The following is a 25332-nucleotide window of genomic DNA, read 5'->3' as shown; positions in this document are numbered from 1 at the left end:
CTCACAAGTCACTGATCACTCACAAGTCACTGATCGAGCTCACAAGTACAAAATTGTACAAGTACTTACTAGTATACATGTAGTATATATGGACGTACATGAATGCAAAGCGTGCCGATGATATGTACAACTATCTAGGGTCAACACACTTTTCTGTCATCTAAGAACCGTATCGTTAGAGGGTCTGTTTTGGCGCAGCCCAACCGACCGTGACACGCAGAAATCATTTGAGAAGAATATTCAATTAGTTGTAACCCACCGTCTGTTAAATGTACAGAGATTTATCAAAAGTCGTTTCTTGGTAGAGAAATGCATAGTCCCACAATTAATACGAATTAGACTTTCGCTCTGAAATTGACCTCTAAAATACAAAACACGTAGTAAGGTTACGTACATGTACATATCACTGTATCATGTGTATGTAAGATTTAATGAGTTTATCTTGGGCATCTTAAAGGGTCAAATTGCAAATCAAACCAACGTTCAGAACGTCATGCCGTTCAAGTCGTTTGCATACTATTGCCAGTAGTTCAGAGTTTACAAATTTCAGGTCATTCAGATCCCGGGTCGCTGAAAAGCCGGTCGATCTAGTAAAAACGGAGTCTACAAATCACCAAGAATTCGCCATCTGGGACGCAAGTCTCTCTGGCTATATAAGGCGGAGAAGTGCAGGAGCTAAACGTCGGAAAAAGAAATTTTAACACGTGAGTACGTACATACGATCGAGACTCCATTCATAATCACGTTTGAGCCCAACCTTATCTTACGCCTTTCGCCCACAAATATTTTACTGTTTAGTACTTTGAATTTAAATAAATTGTTTTGCGACGGAAAAAGGTGGTAAACTTTAAAGTGTGTAATCGATTATTTTTGGTTAAAATCACAACAATCGAAGTCCAACTTCCAAGGCCCAAGGTTAAGGGGCAAGGCAAGTTTATTACTAGCTATAGTCCTGCTTACAGACGGTGCACGAGTCTATATTACTGACTTGACTCTAAACACTAGGAGAAATAGGAGGGACAATTGTCAGAATCGAGTTCCGGATTACTCCGTATGCAAGCAGGACTAGTTTATTACTAATTTAGTTATCACTGCGCCTTGACTAGTCGGACGTGAATTGTCATTTACATGCTTGCCGAGTGGTGTCCAAGGTGGTGATGTTGGCTCATGGAAATATCTGCAGGCATACCTGTCATTACAATGGTTAATTATCTGTTTAGAATACGACAAAAGTCATGACCGATCTAAAACATCGGGAAGAATATCCTCGGGGAACGGTCAAAATAATGAACGGCCACCGCACCCGGCTGTGCCGGTCACCACGGAATCCAATTTGGTGTCTATAGTGCAGTACCAGTCCTTTGTAATTGATTAAGTAGTTCATTGTTAAATATGAAAAGAAAAATGGCCTGGTTTGTTTATTTCATTTTGATCGTCTGTTTGGGCGTATCGAGGGAGTTGTTACGCCATGTTGTTAGCACAACTTTTATAAAAGTTGAAAAAACCAGCCCTACTGACGTAGTACTGACTGAGGACACGGTGTGAACTCAGACTATTGATTCTGTAGAGAAAATGGAAACTGTCTCCTGAACAGCTATATCTTCTTTAGACCAAGTTAAGTAGTAGTGTTGATTTGGGAATTAATCCTTGTACTCTTAACTCACTGTTGCAATTTTCGAACGGATATCAACTTGTCCTGTGATCCTCGTTGTTTTCCCAGGAACTGTCATATTACCATGCACAAACATTCATACAAACGATCAGGTGCTACTAAAGCTTTGATTCAACACTTAGGTCTAATTTTGTGCTATCGGTTTTTAGAGCACTAAGGGACCGGTTAGTTTCTTTGGCCTGGGGAGAGGGGCCAGTGGATTTGTTGGGAGGGGGGCGGGGGGTCACTCTGGGGTTTTTGAAATTGGCAGGGGGGTATGCTGTTTTGAACATTGTGGATAGGGGGTCATTGTGTTTTGGAATGTGATGGAAGAAAAAATCCCTTTTCTACAATGGCATATAGCCTTGTCTGAAATGTGGTACATGTAAATATTTGTTCTTGTCCCTGTTTCTTACATAAATTCTTTAATATTACTTATCTAGTTCAAACATATATATACACATACATGTATTACCTAGCTACCACACTAGTTATACAGAACATGTCATGTAAATGCTTGGCTGTTTCACAATCAATGCTTCACTTATATTGCACTTTGGGGCAAAAGTGAACTTGAAGGTTTTGTAATGGTACTCTTCATCTAGATAGTTTATAAAAGAAGTTAATCTAAATTGTTCTACTCGTCAGTATGAACTTGTCAGAAGGGATTCATACACTTTCCATTTTGGACACTACATGTTATTGACACTACAAATCACCACATCTCATCAGATTCCTGTTTCTATTATACACTAGGTATGACCACCTAAAGTTCTCTAACATACCTGTGACTTTACTATACATGCAATATTAATGCCCCTATACCAAGTGTTACAGGCCCATTTTATGTGACATGGGAAACTCATTTAAAACTTTCATTTACATTAGCTTTTCGAAGCTTGGAAATATTACCTCAAAGGCTATGAATAACCTAAACATTGGCTTAATAGAAGCAAAAAACTCCAGATCTGCCAGGAGAAAACCCCAATACATAGGGCTAACCTTTCCTTGACGTGTTAGTGTGACGCTCCATGTTAATAGCAATAGCCAAATGATCACGTATATTGCAAAAATAACATCAGGGATTAATAGACAAATGGATATACTGTCAAATAATGTATGCAAATATATCTAGCAACAAGACTACACCCATAGCAACAGCCAAACGATCACGTATATTGCAAAGATAACATCAGGGATTCATAGACAAGTGAACAAACATTCAAAAAATGTATGCAACTATGTCTAGCAACATGACCACGCCCATAGCAACAGCCAATATATTGCAAAGATAACAACATTGTTGGATACGATAGGCAACTGGATAGTCATTCAGCAAATGAACACCTATACCTAGCATGGATTAACATGTGGATAAACATTTTTAAAAACTACAGTTTTACTACAGTACCATTGGTGCATTTTTTAAAAAGATATTTTAATATTCAACATTTATGAAATTAAAATAGTCAAGGCTTTAAAGTTTAATTTGAGATAAATCTGATTTATATCCAAAATGAGGACATTCTCCTTGGCATGTATTGTGCATAATAGTTTACCAGTACTGTGGTGTAAAGTAGCATTTAATGCAAAACAAGGGCAATAGCCTTCCAGGCATTGTGAAAAGGAAGGGCTTATTAGACAGTGGAACTATGACAAGTTTCTAGGCTACATGTACGTGCATGATAGATTTTTTATAAGTTGGACGGTGTTTTAAAGAATCAACATGGTACCCACACAAATATGTACTCATTGTCATTGTGATAAATCCCATGCCAGTGTACATTTGTATACATACATGTACAGGTGATGATGTAATACTTTCACAATACAATACAATACAATACAACACAATACAATACAATACAATACAATACAATACAATACAACACAATACAATACAATACAATACAATACAATACAATTCAATACAATACAATACAACACAATACAATACAATACAATATACAATCTGATACATTGCTTTATGTAGTTATGTGGCAATGAATTTGTAATGTTGTGTACATGTATGATACAAATGTACATCTCACTAGTTGGGAATATATACTGCCCTTAGGCTTTTGTACCAATTACCAAGGCAACCAAAAATGCTCTCTATGTCGTCTCATGGGTTGGAGGTAAGCAGCAAACAAAATTGGTAATGATACTTTTTTTTTTCGACTGTTGCACAAAAAATTGCCCATGGCGAGATAATAAAGTTATATTGTATTGTTTTGTATTGTATGACAATGTACACGTACTTTGTGTATCTGAGTTCAAAGATGAAATTTATTCTATTTTAAAACTACTTAATGCATGAAAATTGTGTGAAAGTTGGGTTTCGTAACACTGGTGTGTCTCCTGAAGAATGCTTTCTATTGACTGGTATGTTGCTTCTATTGTAAAAGTTTTTCTTGTCCATGTTTCAATAATCTCAGAAGACATCGAACAAACAACAGTTCCATCAGTCTAGAATTTGTCATGTTTGGAAGATTTGTTCTCAAGAAAATTCTTTTATAATATGTTCTGTCACAAATAGACCTGTACCACTTCTTGTAGTATGCTGTCACAAATAGACCTGTACTACTTGTAGTATGCTGTGTCACAAATAGACCTGTACTACTTGTAGTATGCTGTGTCACAAATAGACCTGTACTACTTGTAGTATGCTGTCATAAATAGACCTGTACTACTTGTAGTATGCTGTGTCACAAATAGACCTGTACTACTTGTAGTATGCTCTGTCACAAATAGACCTGTACTACTTGTAGTATGCTGTGTCACAAATAGACCTGTACTACTTGTAGTATGCTGTGTCACAAATAGACCTGTACTACTTGTAGTATGCTGTCATAAATAGACCTGTACTACTTGTAGTATGCTGTGTCACAAATAGACCTGTACTACTTGTAGTATGCTGTGTCACAAATAGACCTGTACTACTTGTAGTATGCTGTGTCACAAATAGACCTGTACTACTTGTAGTATGCTGTCACAAATAGACCTGTACTACTTGTAGTATGCTGTGTCACAAATAGACCTGTACTACTTGTAGTATGCTGTGTCACAAATAGACCTGTACTACTTGTAGTATGCTGTCACAAATAGACCTGTACTACTTGTAGTATGCTGTGTCACAAATAGACCTGTACTACTTGTAGTATGCTGTCACAAATAGACCTGTACTACTTGTAGTATGCTGTGTCACAAATAGACCTGTACTACTTGTAGTATGCTGTGTCACAAATAGACCTGTACTACTTGTAGTATGCTGTGTCACAAATAGACCTGTACTACTTGTAGTATGCTGTCATAAATAGACCTGTACTACTTGTAGTATGCTGTGTCACAAATAGACCTGTACTATTTGTAGTATGCTGTGTCATAAATAGACCTATACTACTTGTAGTATGCTGTGTCACAAATAGACCTGTACTACTTGTAGTATGCTGTGTCATAAATAGACCTGTACTACTTGTAGTATGCTGTGTCACAAATAGACCTGTACTACTTGTAGTATGCTGTGTCACAAATAGACCTGTACTACTTGTAGTATGCTGTCACAAATAGACCTGTACTACTTGTAGTATGCTGTGTCATAAATAGACCTGTACTACTTGTAGTATGCTGTCACAAATAGACCTGTACTACTTGTAGTATGCTGTCACAAATAGACCTGTACTACTTGTAGTATGCTGTGTCACAAATAGACCTGTACTACTTGTAGTATGCTGTGTCACAAATAGACCTGTACTACTTGTAGTATGCTGTGTCACAAATAGACCTGTACTACTTGTAGTATGCTGTCATAAATAGACCTGTACTACTTGTAGTATGCTGTCACAAATAGACCTGTACTACTTGTAGTATGCTGTCACAAATAGACCTGTACTACTTGTAGTATGCTGTCACAAATAGACCTGTACTAAATTGTAGTATGCTGTGTCATAAATAGACCTGTACTACTTGTAGTATGCTGTGTCACAAATAGACCTGTACTACTTGTAGTATGCTGTGTCACAAATAGACCTGTACTACTTGTAGTATGCTGTCATAAATAGACCTGTACTACTTGTAGTATGCTGTCACAAATAGACCTGTACTACTTGTAGTATGCTGTGTCACAAATAGACCTATACTACTTGTAGTATGCTGTGTCATAAATAGACCTGTACTACTTGTAGTATGCTGTCATAAATAGACCTGTACTACTTGTAGTATGCTGTGTCACAAATAGACCTGTACTACTTGTAGTATGCTGTGTCACAAATAGACCTGTACTACTTGTAGTATGCTGTCACAAATAGACCTGTACTACCTGTAGTATGCTGTCATAAATAGACCTGTACTACTTGTAGTATGCTGTCACAAATAGACCTGTACTACTTGTAGTATGCTGTGTCACAAATAGACCTGTACTACTTGTAGTATGCTGTCACAAATAGACCTGTACTACCTGTAGTATGCTGTGTCACAAATAGACCTGTACTACCTGTAGTATGCTGTCATAAATAGACCTGTACTACTTGTAGTATGCTGTGTCACAAATAGACCTGTACTACTTGTAGTATGCTGTGTCACAAATAGACCTGTACTACTTGTAGTATGCTGTCACAAATAGACCTGTACTACCTGTAGTATGCTGTTATAAATAGACCTGTACTACCTGTAGTATGCTGTCATAAATAGACCTGTACTACTTGTAGTATGCTGTCATAAATAGACCTGTACTACTTGTAGTATGCTGTGTCACAAATAGACCTGTACTACTTGTAGTATGCTGTGTCATAAATAGACCTGTACTACTTGTAGTATGCTGTGTCACAAATAGACCTGTACTACTTGTAGTATGCTGTGTCACAAATAGACCTGTACTACTTGTAGTATGCTGTGTCACAAATAGACCTGTACTACTTGTAGTATGCTGTGTCACAAATAGACCTGTACTACTTGTAGTATGCTGTCACAAATAGACCTGTACTACCTGTAGTATGCTGTCATAAATAGACCTGTACTACTTGTAGTATGCTGTCACAAATAGACCTGTACTACTTGTAGTATGCTGTCACAAATAGACCTGTACTACTTGTAGTATGCTGTGTCACAAATAGACCTGTACTACTTGTAGTATGCTGTGTCACAAATAGACCTGTACTATTTGTAGTATGCTGTGTCATAAATAGACCTATACTACTTGTAGTATGCTGTGTCACAAATAGACCTGTACTACTTGTAGTATGCTGTGTCATAAATAGACCTGTACTACTTGTAGTATGCTGTGTCACAAATAGACCTGTACTACTTGTAGTATGCTGTGTCACAAATAGACCTGTACTACTTGTAGTATGCTGTCACAAATAGACCTGTACTACTTGTAGTATGCTGTCACAAATAGACCTGTACTACTTGTAGTATGCTGTGTCACAAATAGACCTGTACTACTTGTAGTATGCTGTCATAAATAGACCTGTACTACTTGTAGTATGCTGTGTCACAAATAGACCTGTACTACTTGTAGTATGCTGTGTCACAAATAGACCTGTACTACTTGTAGTATGCTGTGTCACAAATAGACCTGTACTACTTGTAGTATGCTGTGTCACAAATAGACCTGTACTACTTGTAGTATGCTGTGTCATAAATAGACCTGTACTACTTGTAGTATGCTGTGTCACAAATAGACCTATACTACTTGTAGTACACAATGTAGTGATGCTACATGTAACTGTGGTATTATTGAATCATCTTGTCACGCCAAGATCTTGAAATTTGATGCCACATATCACTAGACCAATAGACCTGGTAATTTTGTGTGATTTTGAAAGAGAAAGTTCCTATAAAAGTATTCCAGTAGCTTTTGAAATAGTTGCAGGGATACCTGGTAGTAGCAGGTAATTTGCTGTTGTTAATTAACGTCTAGTCTCCAAAGGGGTAGGGATTCAAGATTTTCATTATTTGGCCACATACCCACACCACTTTCCATTGAGTACTAGCCTCCTGACAGGAATAGCAAAAACAGCAACTGTTACATGATTTTAGCATTCACCATTGATAAATTGATGTGCATTAAAGGTGAACCAAGTTACATAAATGAACTTAAATGTCAATTTGTGATATTTAAAATTTACAAGGTTGATTTGACCTTGAGTAAAAGATACCTGTGTAGACAATATACAACAAACAAACATACATGTACATGTATAGCCCATATTAGATTTGATAAATTGATGAAGACCTTACATTAATAAGTCAGTAACTAGTCAAATGGAAAACCTTTGATGAGATGACTAGCATACATTGACTGGTTCATTTAATAATAATACAAATGTTTTTGTGCTGTAAATATCCTATGCAGTCATTCATTCCGTACTGTAAATATCCTATGCAGTCATTCATGTCATGTACTGTAAATATCCTATGCAGTCATTCATTCCGTACTGTAAATATCCTATGCAGTCAATCATGTCATGTACTGTAAATATCCTATGCAGTCATTCATGTCATGTACTGTAAATATCCTATGCAGTCATTCATGTCATGTACTGTAAATATCCTATGCAGTCATTCATTCCGTACTGTAAATATCCTATGCAGTCATTCATGTCATGTACTGTAAATATCCTATGCAGTCATTCATGTCATGTACTGTAAATATCATATGCAGTCATTCATTCCGTACTGTTAATATCCTATGCAGTCATTCATGTCATGTACTGTAAATATCCTATGCAGTCATTCATTCCGTACTGTTAATATCCTATGCAGTCATTCATTCCGTACTGTAAATATCCTATGCAGTCATTCATGTCATGTACTGTAAATATCCTATGCAGTCATTCATGTCATGTACTGTAAATATCCTATGCAGTCATTCATGTCATGTACTGTAAATATCCTATGCAGTCATTCATGTCATGTACTGTAAATATCCTATGCAGTCATTCATTCCGTACTGTTAATATCCTATGCAGTCATTCATTCCGTACTGTAAATATCCTATGCAGTCATTCATGTCATGTACTGTAAATATCCTATGCAGTCATTCATGTCATGTACTGTAAATATCCTATGCAGTCATTCATGTCATGTACTGTAAATATCCTATGCAGTCATTCATGTCATGTACTGTTAATATCCTATGCAGTCATTCATTCCGTACTGTAAATATCCTATGCAGTCATTCATTCCGTACTGTAAATATCCTATGCAGTCATTCATTCCATACTGTAAATATCCTATGTAGTCATTCGTGTCATGTACTGTAAATATTGTATGCATTCATTTCATGTGCTGTAAATATCCTATGCAGTCATTCATGTCATGTACTGTAAATATCCTATGCAGTCATTCATGTCATGTACTGTTAATATCCTATGCAGTCATTCATGTCATGTACTGTAAATATCCTATGCAGTCATTCATGTCATGTACTGTAAATATCCTATGCAGTCATTCATGTCATGTACTGTTAATATCCTATGCAGTCATTCATTCCGTACTGTAAATATCCTATGCAGTCATTCATTCCATACTGTTAATATCCTATGCAGTCATTCATGTCATGTACTGTAAATATCCTATGCAGTCATTCATTCCGTACTGTAAATATCCTATGCAGTCATTCATGTCAATGTGTACTGTTAATATCATATGCAGTCATTCATGTCAATGTGTACTGTTAATATCCTATGCAGTCATTCATGTCAATGTGTACTGTTAATATCATATGCAGTCATTCATTCCGTACTGTAAATATCCTATGCAGTCATTCATTTCATACAAATGTACATATCCTATGCAGTCATTCATGTCATGTGCTGTAAATATCCTATGCAGTCATTCATGTCATGTACTGTAAATATCCTATGCAGTCATTCATGTCATGTACTGTAAATATCCTATGCAGTCATTCATGTCATGTACTGTAAATATCATATGCAGTCATTCATTTCATGTGCTGTAAATATCCTATGCAGTCATTCATGTCATGTACTGTAAATATCCTATGCAGTCATTCATGTCATGTACTGTAAATATCCTATGCAGTCATTCATGTCATGTACTGTTAATATCCTATGCAGTCATTCATGTCAATGTGTACTGTTAATATCATATGCAGTCATTCATTCCGTACTGTAAATATCCTATGCAGTCATTCATGTCATACAAATGTACATATCCTATGCAGTCATTCATGTCATGTGCTGTTAATATCCTATGCAGTCATTCATGTCAATGTGTACTGTTAATATCCTATGCAGTCATTCATTCCGTACTGTAAATATCCTATGCAGTCATTCATGTCATGTACTGTAAATATCCTATGCAGTCATTCATGTCATGTACTGTAAATATCCTATGCAGTCATTCATGTCATGTACTGTAAATATCCTATGCAGTCATTCATGTCATACAATATACAAATGTACATATCCTATGCAGTCATTCATTTCATACAATGTACTTCAACTCCAGACAAGATTATACATGTAGAGCACTTTTCTACAAATTATCTTGTTGGCAGTCAGTTGTACAAATATTGTAACAAATTTTGTATGTTTATTAAATACAGTGTACAACATGTATCTTGAATCATGCTGTCCTCTTGTATATTGTCTTAGACTAAAGTTTATTTGTTGGGATATGCATTGAAAGGTGGTGATACCAGTTCAAGGAATTTTACAAATTACAAATTCACTGTGTCATTGTACATGTAGTATATACACTGTACATGTACTCTGTCATAATGTGTTCAAATCACAGACATTATACACAATTATAAAAAATACCTTGTCAGATTGAAGCTTTACTTTAAAAGCCAACACTACTCATATCAATTAGTTTTACCCACCAGCTGATGACAAAACTTTCCTGATGCTTTTAAATAATAATATCCTATGCAGTCACTCATGTCATGTACTGTAAATATCATATGCAGTCATTCATTTTATGTGCTGTAAATATTGTATGCAGTCATTCATGTCATGTGCTGTAAATATTGTATGCAGTCATTCGTCATGTGCTGTAAATATCCTATGCAGTCACTCATGTCATGTACTGTAAATATCCTATGCAGTCACTCATGTCATGTACATGTACTGTAAATATTGTATGCAGTCATTCGTGTCATATTGTATGCAGTCATTCATGTCATGTACTGTAAATATCCTATGCAGTCACTCATGTCATGTACTGTAAATATTGTATGCATTCATGTCATGTGCTGTAAATATCATATGCAGTCATTCATTTCATGTGCTGTAAATATCATATGCAGTCATTCATGTCATGTGCTGTAAATATCATATGCAGTCATTCATTTCATGTGCTGTAAATATCATATGCAGTCATTCATGTCATGTGCTGTAAATATTATATGCAGTCATTCATGTCATGTGCTGTAAATATCATATGCAGTCATTCATGTCATGTGCTGTAAATATCATATGCAGTCACTCATTTCATGTTCTGTAAATATCATATGCAGTCATTCATGTCATGTGCTGTAAATATCATATGCAGTCATTCATTTCATGTACTGTAAATATCCTATGCAGTCATTCATGTCATGTGCTGTAAATATATGCAGTCATTCATTTCGTGTGCTGTAAATATCATATGCAGTCATTCATTTCATGTGCTGTAAATATCATATGCAGTCATTCATTTCATGTGCTGTAAATATCATATGCAGTCATTCATTTCGTGTGCTGTAAATATCATATGCAGTCATTCATTTCATGTGCTGTAAATATCATATGCAGTCATTCATTTCGTGTGCTGTAAATATCATATGCAGTCATTCATTTCATGTGCTGTAAATATCATATGCAGTCATTCATTTCGTGTGCTGTAAATATCTTATGCAGTCATTCATGTCATGTGCTGTAAATATCATATGCAGTCATTCATTTCATGTGCTGTAAATATCATATGCAATCATTCATTTCATGTGCTGTAAATATCATATGCAGTCATTCATTTCATGTGCTGTAAATATCATATGCAATCATTCATTTCATGTGCTGTAAATATCATATGCAGTCATTCATGTCATGTGCTGTAAATATCATATGCAGTCATTCATTTCATGTGCTGTAAATATCATATGCAGTCATTCATGTCATGTGCTGTAAATATATGCAGTCATTCATTTCATGTGCTGTAAATATCATATGCAGTCATTCATTTCATGTACTGTAAATATCTTATGCAGTCATTCATGTCATGTGCTGTAAATATCATTATGCAGTCATTCATTTCATGTGCTGTAAATATCATATGCAGTCATTCATGTCATGTGCTGTAAATATCATTATGCAGTCATTCATTTCATGTGCTGTAAATATCATATGCAGTCATTCATGTCATGTGCTGTAAATATATGCAGTCATTCATTTCATGTGCTGTAAATATCATATGCAGTCATTCATTTCATGTGCTGTAAATATCATATGCAGTCATTCATTTCATGTGCTGTAAATATCATATGCAGTCATTCATGTCATGTACCAGAAAATGAACCATCTGAACACTGTGCAGTGTTGTTCATGTGAGTGTGTGGATAAAGTTCTGTATTTTTGTTCACATTGTTTTACAATATTCATGTGAAAAAAACATGAATCATGATTTTTAAAAATTAGTGACTGACTTGTTGATGATCTGTCACTACTACACTCTTTCATATCCACAAGATAGGAACTACAAAATGTATAATAGAGTCATAGATCAAGAAGGAAATGAACCATAGATCTGATTATTATCAGGTGATTCCTTGTTTAGGAAAGGTGTGTTCTGTTCTACTTGACCTTTCACCACATAATTCAATGTAAGCTATTTGTTAATAATTACCATATTAAATATTACTGTATTATATTAACCTAACATTTGGACTCTTGTATGCTAGTAAATTAGGAAGAATTCAAATATTACTTATAAGAAATATTTGCTACATGTATGAAACTTCTGACTGTTTTATTCGTGATTGTAACTGAATCATGAAAACTAAATAATTTGTGGTATGTAGTAGGATGCACACATCACATGAGACTCAATGCACAGGGAATCTTTCATATCATCCCAGTGTTACCAAGAGGAACACAACTATTACGAACTATGTACAACTACAAGTACCAGCTGTGCACCCCACATCCCTCTTACAGGGGATATTTTCCACAGTTCTGCTACATGTACATAGCTGTAACAGGGATGTGAACAAAAGGGCATTGTCGTAAACCACAGCCTCTTCTTATGGCACCATCCAAGACACACTGTAAAGAGGCTGTGGTTTCATTCACATACAATTAAAGCATTATTCATCAACACTACAACCAATCAGATTGCCTCATGCATTAACCATGTGATATATACAATGCCTTGGCAAGATATAGTACATACACTGAAAACTGACTTCAACAATTTGGGTTCTTGTTGTTGAATTTAATTTTGTTGTCCTACGAACTAGATTGGAATTTAATGAACAGAAAATAACGACTGACAACTCTTGCCTGGAAGTATCAAATATGATTTGTGAGAGCATGGATTTCACTGATGCTGTGTATCGTCAGATATGATCATGGCACTTGAGTTAAAGGAAATTACACTATTATGTAATAGTGTAGGTCCAGCCAGCAAGTCATCTACTTATTTTATTACATTACTCTTACAGGGTTTTTTACATCCTAAACATTTCAAAGATATGGGAAAGGCATACAATGAAATTTAGTGGTGTCAATTAATTCATCCAGAAGGGCTTTATTAATTGTGATGAATCTTGTCATAGATATTGATCATACAGAGATATGATAGTTTTTACTGAAATTTAGTCTTAATTGTTCATTTGCATAATTAATGAACTTTGGCAATTAGGGCCTATAGCAAGAAAGTTTGCACCAAATTTGATAAAACTCGGTAAAGATATTGACTGAGCTTATTTGCATATTTGATGAACATTTGCAATAAGGGATATATAGCCATGACTGTACTTTATTTACTTTTAAATGTAGAATGGCAAAACTGTTTTCAAAGTCCTTTGCCACACTGGTGAATCAAAATTCCTGCTAACCCAGACAATTAAAACAATCACTCCATGATACACTTTGCCTACAGAACGTGAATATACAGTTCACTACAAATACCCCAGGAAAATGCTAAGATATCTTTGATCGGGAGCGTTTTTAGTTTACTTCTAGTTTATGTATTAATTTTAAATTCCAGGTTTGAATTCTGCAAATAACAAAGAATGTGCTTTAGATTCAACAGCTTAAACTTTACTTGCTGCAAAGATTAATCAAAATTTGTCTAAACTAACTTGTACCATTATAAGTTGTATAGGATGGTGTTTTTGTCTGTCAGATGTACTATCCTAATAGTAATTATGAATAATTAAACATGTCAATTAAGAATTTAAAAAATTTCAGATTGTTTTCAGTTCACAAAAGATTAATATACATTGTACCATCTATTCATTTTATCAGTTACTCAGAACAAATGACATTTCATGCAAAATTGATTTCTTTTGACAAATATGATATATGTGCTGTTATTGCAGTGATATGGATGAAATAGCAGGGAATTAACACCATTAGATTTAATATCCTGAATGTTGTCTCATTAGTAGATGACAAAAACTGTGTGATCAATCAAATGGACAAAGTGTAGACAGAGTGGTTGATGCATGAATTCCAGTATCGCTGGGTGTGGTGGGAATGGTGTTGTAAACTGTGATCAAAGGAAGTGACATCATGTACATGTATGAAATAGATCATAGACGGTACCAAAGTGTGTCAGATAGTACCAGTTGTTATCATCACTCCAGAGATAGGTAACCAATCAGTTGTCTTGAAATCAAGTCACGGTTATCAAATCCTTGGATGTTAATATTCCACCTGTGTTCGTTCATCTTGTCATTTTAACTGTTACACACCATCGTGCATCCAAGAGTGTATACCCAACAGACACATGCTTGCAATGAGTTTGTGAGAGAACTTTTCAGCCTGAATTCATACTCTAATAATACCAGGTTCCATTGCTTTGTCAACGACAAGTCATTCATATGGGTTTGTTTTAATCCCAAAGAACAGGACACAGACTTTGCTTATGATTTTGTATGGGTGATTTTGGTTACCAAGATTTTATAAATAGTTTAAAATTTAAGGTAAGGGTGTTAGTTATTTCTTTCTCATGACTTTATCTGTAAATTATGTAAATTATCTTTACAATGTGAAGTGGAGACAATCATTTCAGTATACACTGATAGCAGAGATACACACATCATGTATATACATTGTAGTAGTCAAACTAGATTTGGATCTGACATACATGTATTTCATGTTCATTACTTGTTAGTCTTGATGCCAACTGGTTTCTAACGAAACCATGTGAGTGGAGATGTAAATCGTAACAATACTGTATAGGAACTCGACTTAGTGGAGGTGTAAATCATAACAATACTGTATAGGAACTAGACTGTGAGTGGAGGTGTAAATCATAACAATACTGTATAGGAACTAGACTTAGTGGAGGTGTAAATCGTAACAATACTGTATAGGAATTATCCTGAGTGGAGGTGTAAATCATAACAATACTGTATAGGAACTAGACTGTGAGTGGAGGTGTAAATGGTAACGATACTGTATAGGAACTAGACTGTGAGTGGAGGTGTAAATCATAACAATACTGTATAGGAACTAGACTGTGAGTGGAGGTGTAAATAGTGACAATACTGTATAGGAACTAGACTGTGAGTGGAGGTGTAAATCATAACAATACTGTATAGGAACTAGACTGTGAGTGGAGGTGTAAATAGTGACAATACTGTATAGGAACTAGACTGTGAGTGGAGGTGTAAATCATAACAATACTGTATAGGAACTAGACTGTGAGTGGAGGTGTAAATCATAACAATACTGTATAGGAACTAGACTGTGAGTGGAGGTGTAAATCATAACAATACTGTATAGGAACTAGACTGTGAGTGGAGGTGTAAATCATAACAATACTGTATAGGAACTAGACTGTGAGTGGAGGTGTAAATCGTAACAATACTGTATAGGAACTAGACTGTGAGTGGAGGTGTAAATCGTAACAATACTGTATAGGAACTAGACTGTGAGTGGAGGTGTAAATCATAACAATACTGTATAGGAACTAGACTGTGAGTGGAGGTGTAAATCGTAACAATACTGTATAGGAACTAGACTGTGAGTGGAGGTGTAAATCGTAACAATACTGTATAGGAACTAGACTGTGAGTGGAGGTGTAAATCATAACAATACTGTATAGGAACTAGCCTGAGTGGAGGTGTAAATCGTAACAATACTGTATAGGAACTAGACTGTGAGTGGAGGTGTAAATCATAACAATATTGTATAGGAACTAGACTGTTAGTGGAGGTGTAAATCGTAACAATACTGTATAGGAACTAGCCTGAGTGGAGGTGTAAATCGTAACAATACTGTATAGGAACTAGACTATGAGTGGGGGTGTAAATCGTAACAATACTGTATAGGAACTAGACTGAGTGGCGGTGAAAAGCGTAACAATACTGTATAGGAACTAGACTGTTAGTGGAGGTGTAAATCGTAGCAATACTGTATAGGAACTAGACTATGTGAGTGGAGGTATAAATGGTAATGATACTGTATAGGAACTAGACTGTGAGTGGAGGTGTAAATCGTAACAATACTGTATAGGGACTAGACTAGTGAGTGGAGGTGTAAATCATAACAATATTGTATAGGAACTAGACTGTTAGTGGAGGTGTAAATCGTAACAATACTGTATAGGAACTAGACTGTTAGTGGAGGTGTAAATCGTAACAATACTGTATTGGAACTAGACTGTGAGTGGCGGTGTAAATCGTAACAATACTGTATAGGAACTAGACTGTGAGTGGCGGTGTAAATCGTAACAATACTGTATAGGAACTAGACTGTTAGTGGAGGTGTAAATCGTAACAATACTGTATAGGAACTAGACTAAGTGGAGGTGTAAATCGTAACAATACTGTATAGGAATTAGCCTGAGTGGAGGTGTAAATCGTAACAATACTGTATAGGAACTAGACTGTTAGTGGAGGTGTAAATCGTAACAATACTGTATAGGAACTAGACTTAGTGGAGGTGTAAATAGTGACAATACTGTATAGGAACTAGACTGAGTGGAGGTGTAAATCGTAACAATACTGTATAGGAACTAGACTGTTAGTGGAGGTGTAAATCGTAACAATACTGTATAGGAACTAGACTGTTAGTGGAGGTGTAAATCGTAACAATACTGTATAGGAACTAGACTGTGAGTGGCGGTGTAAATCGTAACAATACTGTATAGGAACTAGACTGTGAGTGGCGGTGTAAATCGTAACAATACTGTATAGGAACTAGACTGAGTGGAGGTGTAAATCGTAACAATACTGTATAGGAACTAGACTGTTAGTGGAGGTGTAAATCGTAACAATACTGTATAAAATGTACTAAATTATCACATCATAACAATACTGTATAGGAACTAGACTGTGAGTGGAGGTGTAAATCATAACAATACTGTATAGGAACTAGACTGTGAGGTGGGGGGGAATTGCAACTATTTCACTGTTTTCAATTTAATACCAGGTGTACTTCAAAACAAAATTCTTGACTGTGCTTCTAACTACATCTGCCATGCCCTGGCTTGGCGTGGAGAACTTCTACTCTGTTGGCTATTATTGTAATGAGGACAATGGTTCATGATATCAGGTCCTAAGGCCTAGCCATAGTAACAAACAAATATTGATGTAGTGATTTGTATGGTTTACACAATAGAACAAAAGACCTATACTGTATACTGTGTACATAACTGGTCTATTTTAAGGCCTTGTTATGTAAGCATATTTATAGGTTGTACTTACCTTGCTTCATTCTTATGTGACATGTATATGACTAATAGACGACAAATTATACATTGTATGTATGACTATACAGGTATAGGATAAATTGTACATTGTACATGTATGTATGACTATACAGGTATAGGATAAATTATACATTGTATGTATGACTATACAGGTATAGGATAAATTGTACATTGTATGTATGACTATACAGAGATAGGATAAATTGTACATTGTATGTATGACTATACAGAGATAGGATAAATTATACATTGTATGTATGACTATACAGAGATAGGATAAATTGTACATTGTATGTATGACTATACAGAGATAGGATAAATTATACATTGTATGTATAACTATACAGAGATAGGATAAATTATACATTGTATGTATGACTATACAGAGATAGGATAAATTGTACATTGTATGTATGACTATACAGGTATAGGATAAATTGTACATTGTATGTATGACTATACAGAGATAGGATAAATTATACATTGTATGTATAACTATACAGAGATAGGATAAATTATACATTGTATGTATGACTATACAGAGATAGGATAAATTGTACATTGTACATGTATGTATGACTATACAGAGATAGGATAAATTATACATTGTATGTATGACTATACAGGTATAGGATAAATTGTACATTGTATGTATGACTATACAGGTATAGGATAAATTATACATTGTATGTATGACTATACAGAGATAGGATAAATTATACATTGTATGTATGACTATACAGAGATAGGATAAATTGTACATTGTATGTATAACTATACAGAGATAGGATAAATTATACATTGTATGTATGACTATACAGAGATAGGATAAATTATACATTGTATGTATGACTATACAGAGATAGGATAAATTGTACATTGTATGTATAACTATACAGGTATAGGATAAATTGTACATTGTATGTATGACTATACAGAGATAGGATAAATTGTACATTGTATGTATGACTATACAGGTATAGGATAAATTGTACATTGTATGTATGACTATACAGGTATAGGATAAATTGTACATTGTATGTATGACTATACAGAGATAGGATAAATTGTACATTGTATGTATGACTATACAGGTATAGGATAAATTATACATTGTATGTATGACTATACAGGTATAGGATAAATTGTACATTGTATGTATGACTATACAGGTATAGGATAAATTATACATTGTATGTATGACTATACAGGTATAGGATAAATTATACATTGTATGTATGACTATACAGGTATAGGATAAATTGTACATTGTATGTATGACTATACAGGTATAGGATAAATTATACATTGTATGTATGACTATACAGAGATAGGATAAATTGTACATTGTATGTATGACTATACAGAGATAGGATAAATTATACATTGTATGTATAACTATACAGAGATAGGATAAATTATACATTGTATGTATGACTATACAGGTATAGGATAAATTGTACATTGTATGTATGACTATACAGAGATAGGATAAATTATACATTGTATGTATGACTATACAGGTATAGGATAAATTGTACATTGTATGTATGACTATACAGGTATAGGATAAATTATACATTGTATGTATAACTATACAGGTATAGGATAAATTGTACATTGTATGTATAACTATACAGAGATAGGATAAATTATACATTGTATGTATAACTATACAGAGATAGGATAAATTGTACATTGTATGTATGACTATACAGGTATAGGATAAATTGTACATTGTATGTATGACTATACAGGTATAGGATAAATTATACATTGTATGTATAACTATACAGAGATAGGATAAATTATACATTGTATGTATGACTATACAGGTATAGGATAAATTATACATTGTATGTATGACTATACAGAGATAGGATAAATTATACATTGTATGTATGACTATACAGAGATAGGATAAATTGTACATTGTATGTATAACTATACAGAGATAGGATAAATTATACATTGTATGTATGACTATACAGGTATAGGATAAATTGTACATTGTATGTATGACTATACAGAGATAGGATAAATTGTACATTGTATGTATGACTATACAGGTATAGGATAAATTATACATTGTATGTATGACTATACAGGTATAGGATAAATTATACATTGTATGTGTGACTATACAGAGATAGGATAAATTATACATTGTATGTATGACTATACAGAGATAGGATAAATTATACATTGTATGTATGACTATACAGAGATAGGATAAATTATACATTGTATGTATGACTATACAGAGATAGGATAAATTGTACATTGTATGTATGACTATACAGGTATAGGATAAATTGTACATTGTATGTATGACTATACAGGTATAGGATAAATTATACATTGTATGTATGACTATACAGAGATAGGATAAATTGTACATTGTATGTATAACTATACAGAGATAGGATAAATTATACATTGTATGTATGACTATACAGAGATAGGATAAATTGTACATTGTATGTATGACTATACAGGTATAGGATAAATTGTACATTGTATGTATGACTATACAGGTATAGGATAAATTATACATTGTATGTATGACTATACAGAGATAGGATAAATTGTACATTGTATGTATGACTATACAGGTATAGGATAAATTGTACATTGTATGTATGACTATACAGGTATAGGATAAATTGTACATTGTATGTATGACTATACAGGTATAGGATAAATTATACATTGTATGTATAACTATACAGAGATAGGATAAATTATACATTGTATGTATGACTATACAGAGATAGGATAAATTATACATTGTATGTATAACTATACAGAGATAGGATAAATTGTACATTGTATGTATAACTATACAGAGATAGGATAAATTATACATTGTATGTATGACTATACAGAGATAGGATAAATTGTACATTGTATGTATAACTATACAGAGATAGGATAAATTATACATTGTATGTATGACTATACAGAGATAGGATAAATTATACATTGTATGTATGACTATACAGAGATAGGATAAATTATACATTGTATGTATGACTATACAGAGATAGGATAAATTGTACATTGTATGTATGACTATACAGAGATAGGATAAATTATACATTGTATGTATGACTATACAGGTATAGGATAAATTATACATTGTATGTATGACTATACAGAGATAGGATAAATTGTACATTGTATGTATAACTATACAGAGATAGGATAAATTATACATTGTATGTATGACTATACAGAGATAGGATAAATTGTACATTGTATGTATGACTATACAGGTATAGGATAAATTATACATTGTATGTATGACTATACAGAGATAGGATAAATTATACATTGTATGTATGACTATACAGAGATAGGATAAATTGTACATTGTATGTATAACTATACAGAGATAGGATAAATTATACATTGTATGTATAACTATACAGAGATAGGATAAATTATACATTGTATGTATGACTATACAGGTATAGGATAAATTATACATTGTATGTATGACTATACAGGTATAGGATAAATTATACATTGTATGTATGACTATACAGAGATAGGATAAATTGTACATTGTATGTATAACTATACAGAGATAGGATAAATTATACATTGTATGTATGACTATACAGAGATAGGATAAATTGTACATTGTATGTATAACTATACAGAGATAGGATAAATTATACATTGTATGTATAACTATACAGAGATAGGATAAATTATACATTGTATGTATGACTATACAGGTATAGGATAAATTATACATTGTATGTATGACTATACAGAGATAGGATAAATTATACATTGTATGTATGACTATACAGAGATAGGATAAATTGTACATTGTATGTATAACTATACAGAGATAGGATAAATTATACATTGTATGTATGACTATACAGAGATAGGATAAATTGTACATTGTATGTATAACTACAGAGATAGGATAAATTGTACATTGTATGTATGACTATACAGGTATAGGATAAATTATACATTGTATGTATGACTATACAGAGATAGGATAAATTATACATTGTATGTATGACTATACAGAGATAGGATAAATTATACATTGTATGTATGACTATACAGGTATAGGATAAATTGTACATTATATGTATGACTATACAGAGATAGGATAAATTGTACATTGTATGTATGACTATACAGGTATAGGATAAATTATACATTGTATGTATGACTATACAGGTATAGGATAAATTGTACATTATATGTATGACTATACAGAGATAGGATAAATTGTACATTGTATGTATGACTATACAGGTATAGGATAAATTGTACATTGTATGTATGACTATACAGAGATAGGATAAATTATACATTGTATGTATAACTATACAGAGATAGGATAAATTGTACATTGTATGTATGACTATACAGAGATAGGATAAATTATACATTGTATGTATAACTATACAGAGATAGGATAAATTATACATTGTATGTATGACTATACAGAGATAGGATAAATTGTACATTGTATGTATGACTATACAGGTATAGGATAAATTATACATTGTATGTATGACTATACAGAGATAGGATAAATTGTACATTGTATGTATGACTATACAGGTATAGGATAAATTATACATTGTATGTATGACTATACAGAGATAGGATAAATTATACATTGTATGTATGACTATACAGAGATAGGATAAATTGTACATTGTATGTCATGATTTTACAATGTAAACTATGGCAGTACCGTACATAACATGTATACCAAAATCTAACAACCACTCTAATTAAAGACTGTCACATTTTTTTGTTCTATGTCAATCAATCAATCAAGAAATCAAGAATTTTGTATAGCACCAAAATCTAATATACTGAATAAGAACAATATTATGTATAAAGTAGATCACTGTAAAAAGTTAGAAAACTCAGATGTCTTGCTTCTTGAAATTTATCAACAGTGGGTGATGAACGAAAATCAAGTGATATACATGTACTGTTCCATAAAGAGAGGTGCTGCTCGCAAGAACCCATGCTCACCATGTGACTTTGTATTACAGCGGGATACATGAAGTAGACTTTTGTTACTTGAGCAACATGAACAAGTTGCAGGTTTACTGTTAATCTAGTCTGCGAAATGAACGAGTTGCGGGTTTACTGTTCAGGGATGAACAAATCATTTTGTGAACTGGTGGTCCCCGGACCATCCAGTGGTCCTACTGAAAGAATTAGTGGTCCCAGGTCCCGCTAATGTGAAACATTAAATCTTACCTATGAATCTGTATATTGAGACGACTTTTTAACATAGTTATTAACAGTAAGGTACTGGTCCGATGGACCAGACAAGGTAAAATTTGTGTGGTCCGCCCCAAAAAATCGCTAGTCCCGGACCCACGACCAGTGGATTTGTTCACGAAGTCAGTGACATAAACGAGTTCAGGGTTTACTATTAATGAAGTCAGCACAACAAACGAGTTGCAGGTTTACTATTAATTTAGTCAGCAAAGTGAACAAGTTGCGGGTTTACTGTATGAAGTCAGCGATATAACCAATGTACAATGTAGTGTTATTGAGTGCTTTGTATTGGATCCTGTATGGGGCACGTAGCCAGTCAAAATAATAACAGTTGGGGTTTCTTGTTATAGTCACCACATAGTAACAAATAGGGAAACACCAAAGTTTGGTACATCACAAGAAATTGTTGTGCATCAGTAGCACATCAAATTGAGTTAGCAGACACACATACTGCCAGCAACAGTAAAACAAATACCAGGGTCTGTCAGTTTAAAGAGATATCAAAGATGAAGTTATGTAAACTTTTTTTATATATTTATTTTACAGGTACTGAATTCAGTGGTTTGTCAAAATATTGGAAAGATAGTGTCATCATGTGGACTCTAAAGTTACTAAAGGTGAACCAGATGCCCAGTGAGTTCCGGGAGCCCTTCATTGTCTCCAGCTATCGATCTTCTAGATCATCCTTCATTTGTTGTCTGAAGAGTATGTTCCAGAACACCAACGAGACCTTGAACTTCTGGACCCACTTTCTACCACTGCTCTACTTCTTCTGGAGGTTTTGTGCTGCATTTCATCTGTACAACTTCATGAAGGATTCCTATAGCTGGCCACTCGCTGTCTTCCAGATATCAATTTGTGCCTATCTCCTAGGCAGCAGTTTCGCACATTTGTTCAACTGTCTGTCTCAGTATGCCCGCCATGTCTGTTTCTTCTTTGATTATGCTGCTATTAGTTTGTACAGCTTAGGTGCAGCTGTGGCCTACCAATACTACGTGTTTCCAGAGAGTATGATTGGCGGTATGATATACCATGTCTACTTGTACATAGCTGCTTTCAATGCCATTATGTGTACTGTCATGGCCTGCAGCTCAAGAATAGGAAACCGAGAAAAGACAAAGAAAATTATGCGACTACTATCGTTTGCTGTACCATATGCATATGATGCCATTCCATTACTGCTACGACTGACTACCTGCTATATCCAAGATTGCTGGGATGAGTCTTTTGCACCCCATATACGACAGTTCTTTTGCGCAGCTATTGTCGCTTTTCTCTTTGCATCTCATTTTCCAGAGTGTATGGCACCAGGGAGGTTTGACGTATGGGGACACAGCCATCAACTTTTTCACATCTTTGGGGCCCTTGGCACAAATGACCAACTCAATGCAATTACATGGGACATGTTGAATCGTAGAGAAATCTTGGCGGCATATGGTGCAACACCAACTGTATTTTCTTCGTTTGGTGTATTTGTCTTTGTTCTCGTAGCTAATCTGCTGACTGTCAGCATTTTTTCCTATATGATTTCTCACCAGGAGACCTTGTGGAAGTATACAGGGCGTTTATATTTTACCACTCATGCAAGTGTACAGAATGCTACAACCAACAACAATTGTAATTTTAAAGAATCCTAAGATTCAAATCTCAATTTGACGGTAAAGTGGTACAGTTTGTAATTTGGGCCCAATTTTCAGCTACAGTGAAAAATGTGCATACACAAGACATAATGAAATTTAGTTAGTAGTGAATCAGAGTCAACCTAACTCAGTCTGATGTACATACATTATAATGGAGTATGAGTTTATAACATTTGTTGATATTTTTTAGAACCTCAAATTATTACAGTACCAGTTACTAGAATACCTAGGGAGTACTGTTACAGTACCAGTTACTAGAATACCTAGGGAGTACTGTTACAGTACCAGTTACTAGAATACCTAGGGAGTACTGTTACAGTACCAGTTACTAGAATACCTAGGGAGTACTGTTACAGTACCAGTTACTAGAATACCTAGGGAGTACTGTTACAGTACCAGTTACTAGAATACCTATGGAGTACTGTTACAGTACCAGTTACTAGAATACCTATGGAGTACTGTTACAGTACCAGTTACTAGAATACCTAGGGAGTACTGTTACAGTACCAGTTACTAGAATACCTAGGGAGTACTGTTACAGTACCAGTTACTAGAATATCTAGGGAGTACTGTTACAGTACCAGTTACTAGAATACCTAGGGAGTACTGTTACAGTACCAGTTACTAGAATACCTATGGAGTACTGTTACAGTACCAGTTACTAGAATACCTAGGGAGTACTGTTACAGTACCAGTTACTAGAATACCTAGGGAGTACTGTTACAGTACCAGTTACTAGAATACCTAGGGAGTACTGTTACAGTACCAGTTACTAGAATACCTAGGGAGTACTGTTACAGTACCAGTTACTAGAATACCTAGGGAGTACTGTTACAGTACCAGTTACTAGAATACCTAGGGAGTACT

The 25332-nt window shown here is 34.3% G+C and overlaps 1 protein-coding gene across 1 annotated transcript; it reads left to right on the top strand.

The window, feature by feature from the left end:
* The first annotated feature begins 571 nt into the window (after nucleotides 1–571).
* Nucleotides 572–24462, top strand: LOC144433658 (membrane progestin receptor gamma-B-like). Its single transcript, XM_078122008.1, has 2 exons — nucleotides 572–704; nucleotides 23372–24462. Exon 2 carries the CDS (start codon nucleotides 23419–23421, stop codon nucleotides 24460–24462), a length of 1044 nt encoding a protein of 347 aa, XP_077978134.1. The 5' UTR covers nucleotides 572–704; nucleotides 23372–23418.
* Nucleotides 24463–25332: the final 870 nt, after the last annotated feature.

Source organism: Glandiceps talaboti, chromosome 4 (genome assembly GCF_964340395.1).
Source record: "Glandiceps talaboti chromosome 4, keGlaTala1.1, whole genome shotgun sequence".
Classification (NCBI taxonomy): Eukaryota; Metazoa; Hemichordata; class Enteropneusta; family Spengelidae; genus Glandiceps; species Glandiceps talaboti.
The sequence above is the reverse complement of the archived record's forward strand: the minus strand, read 5'-3'. Positions and strand labels throughout refer to the sequence as shown.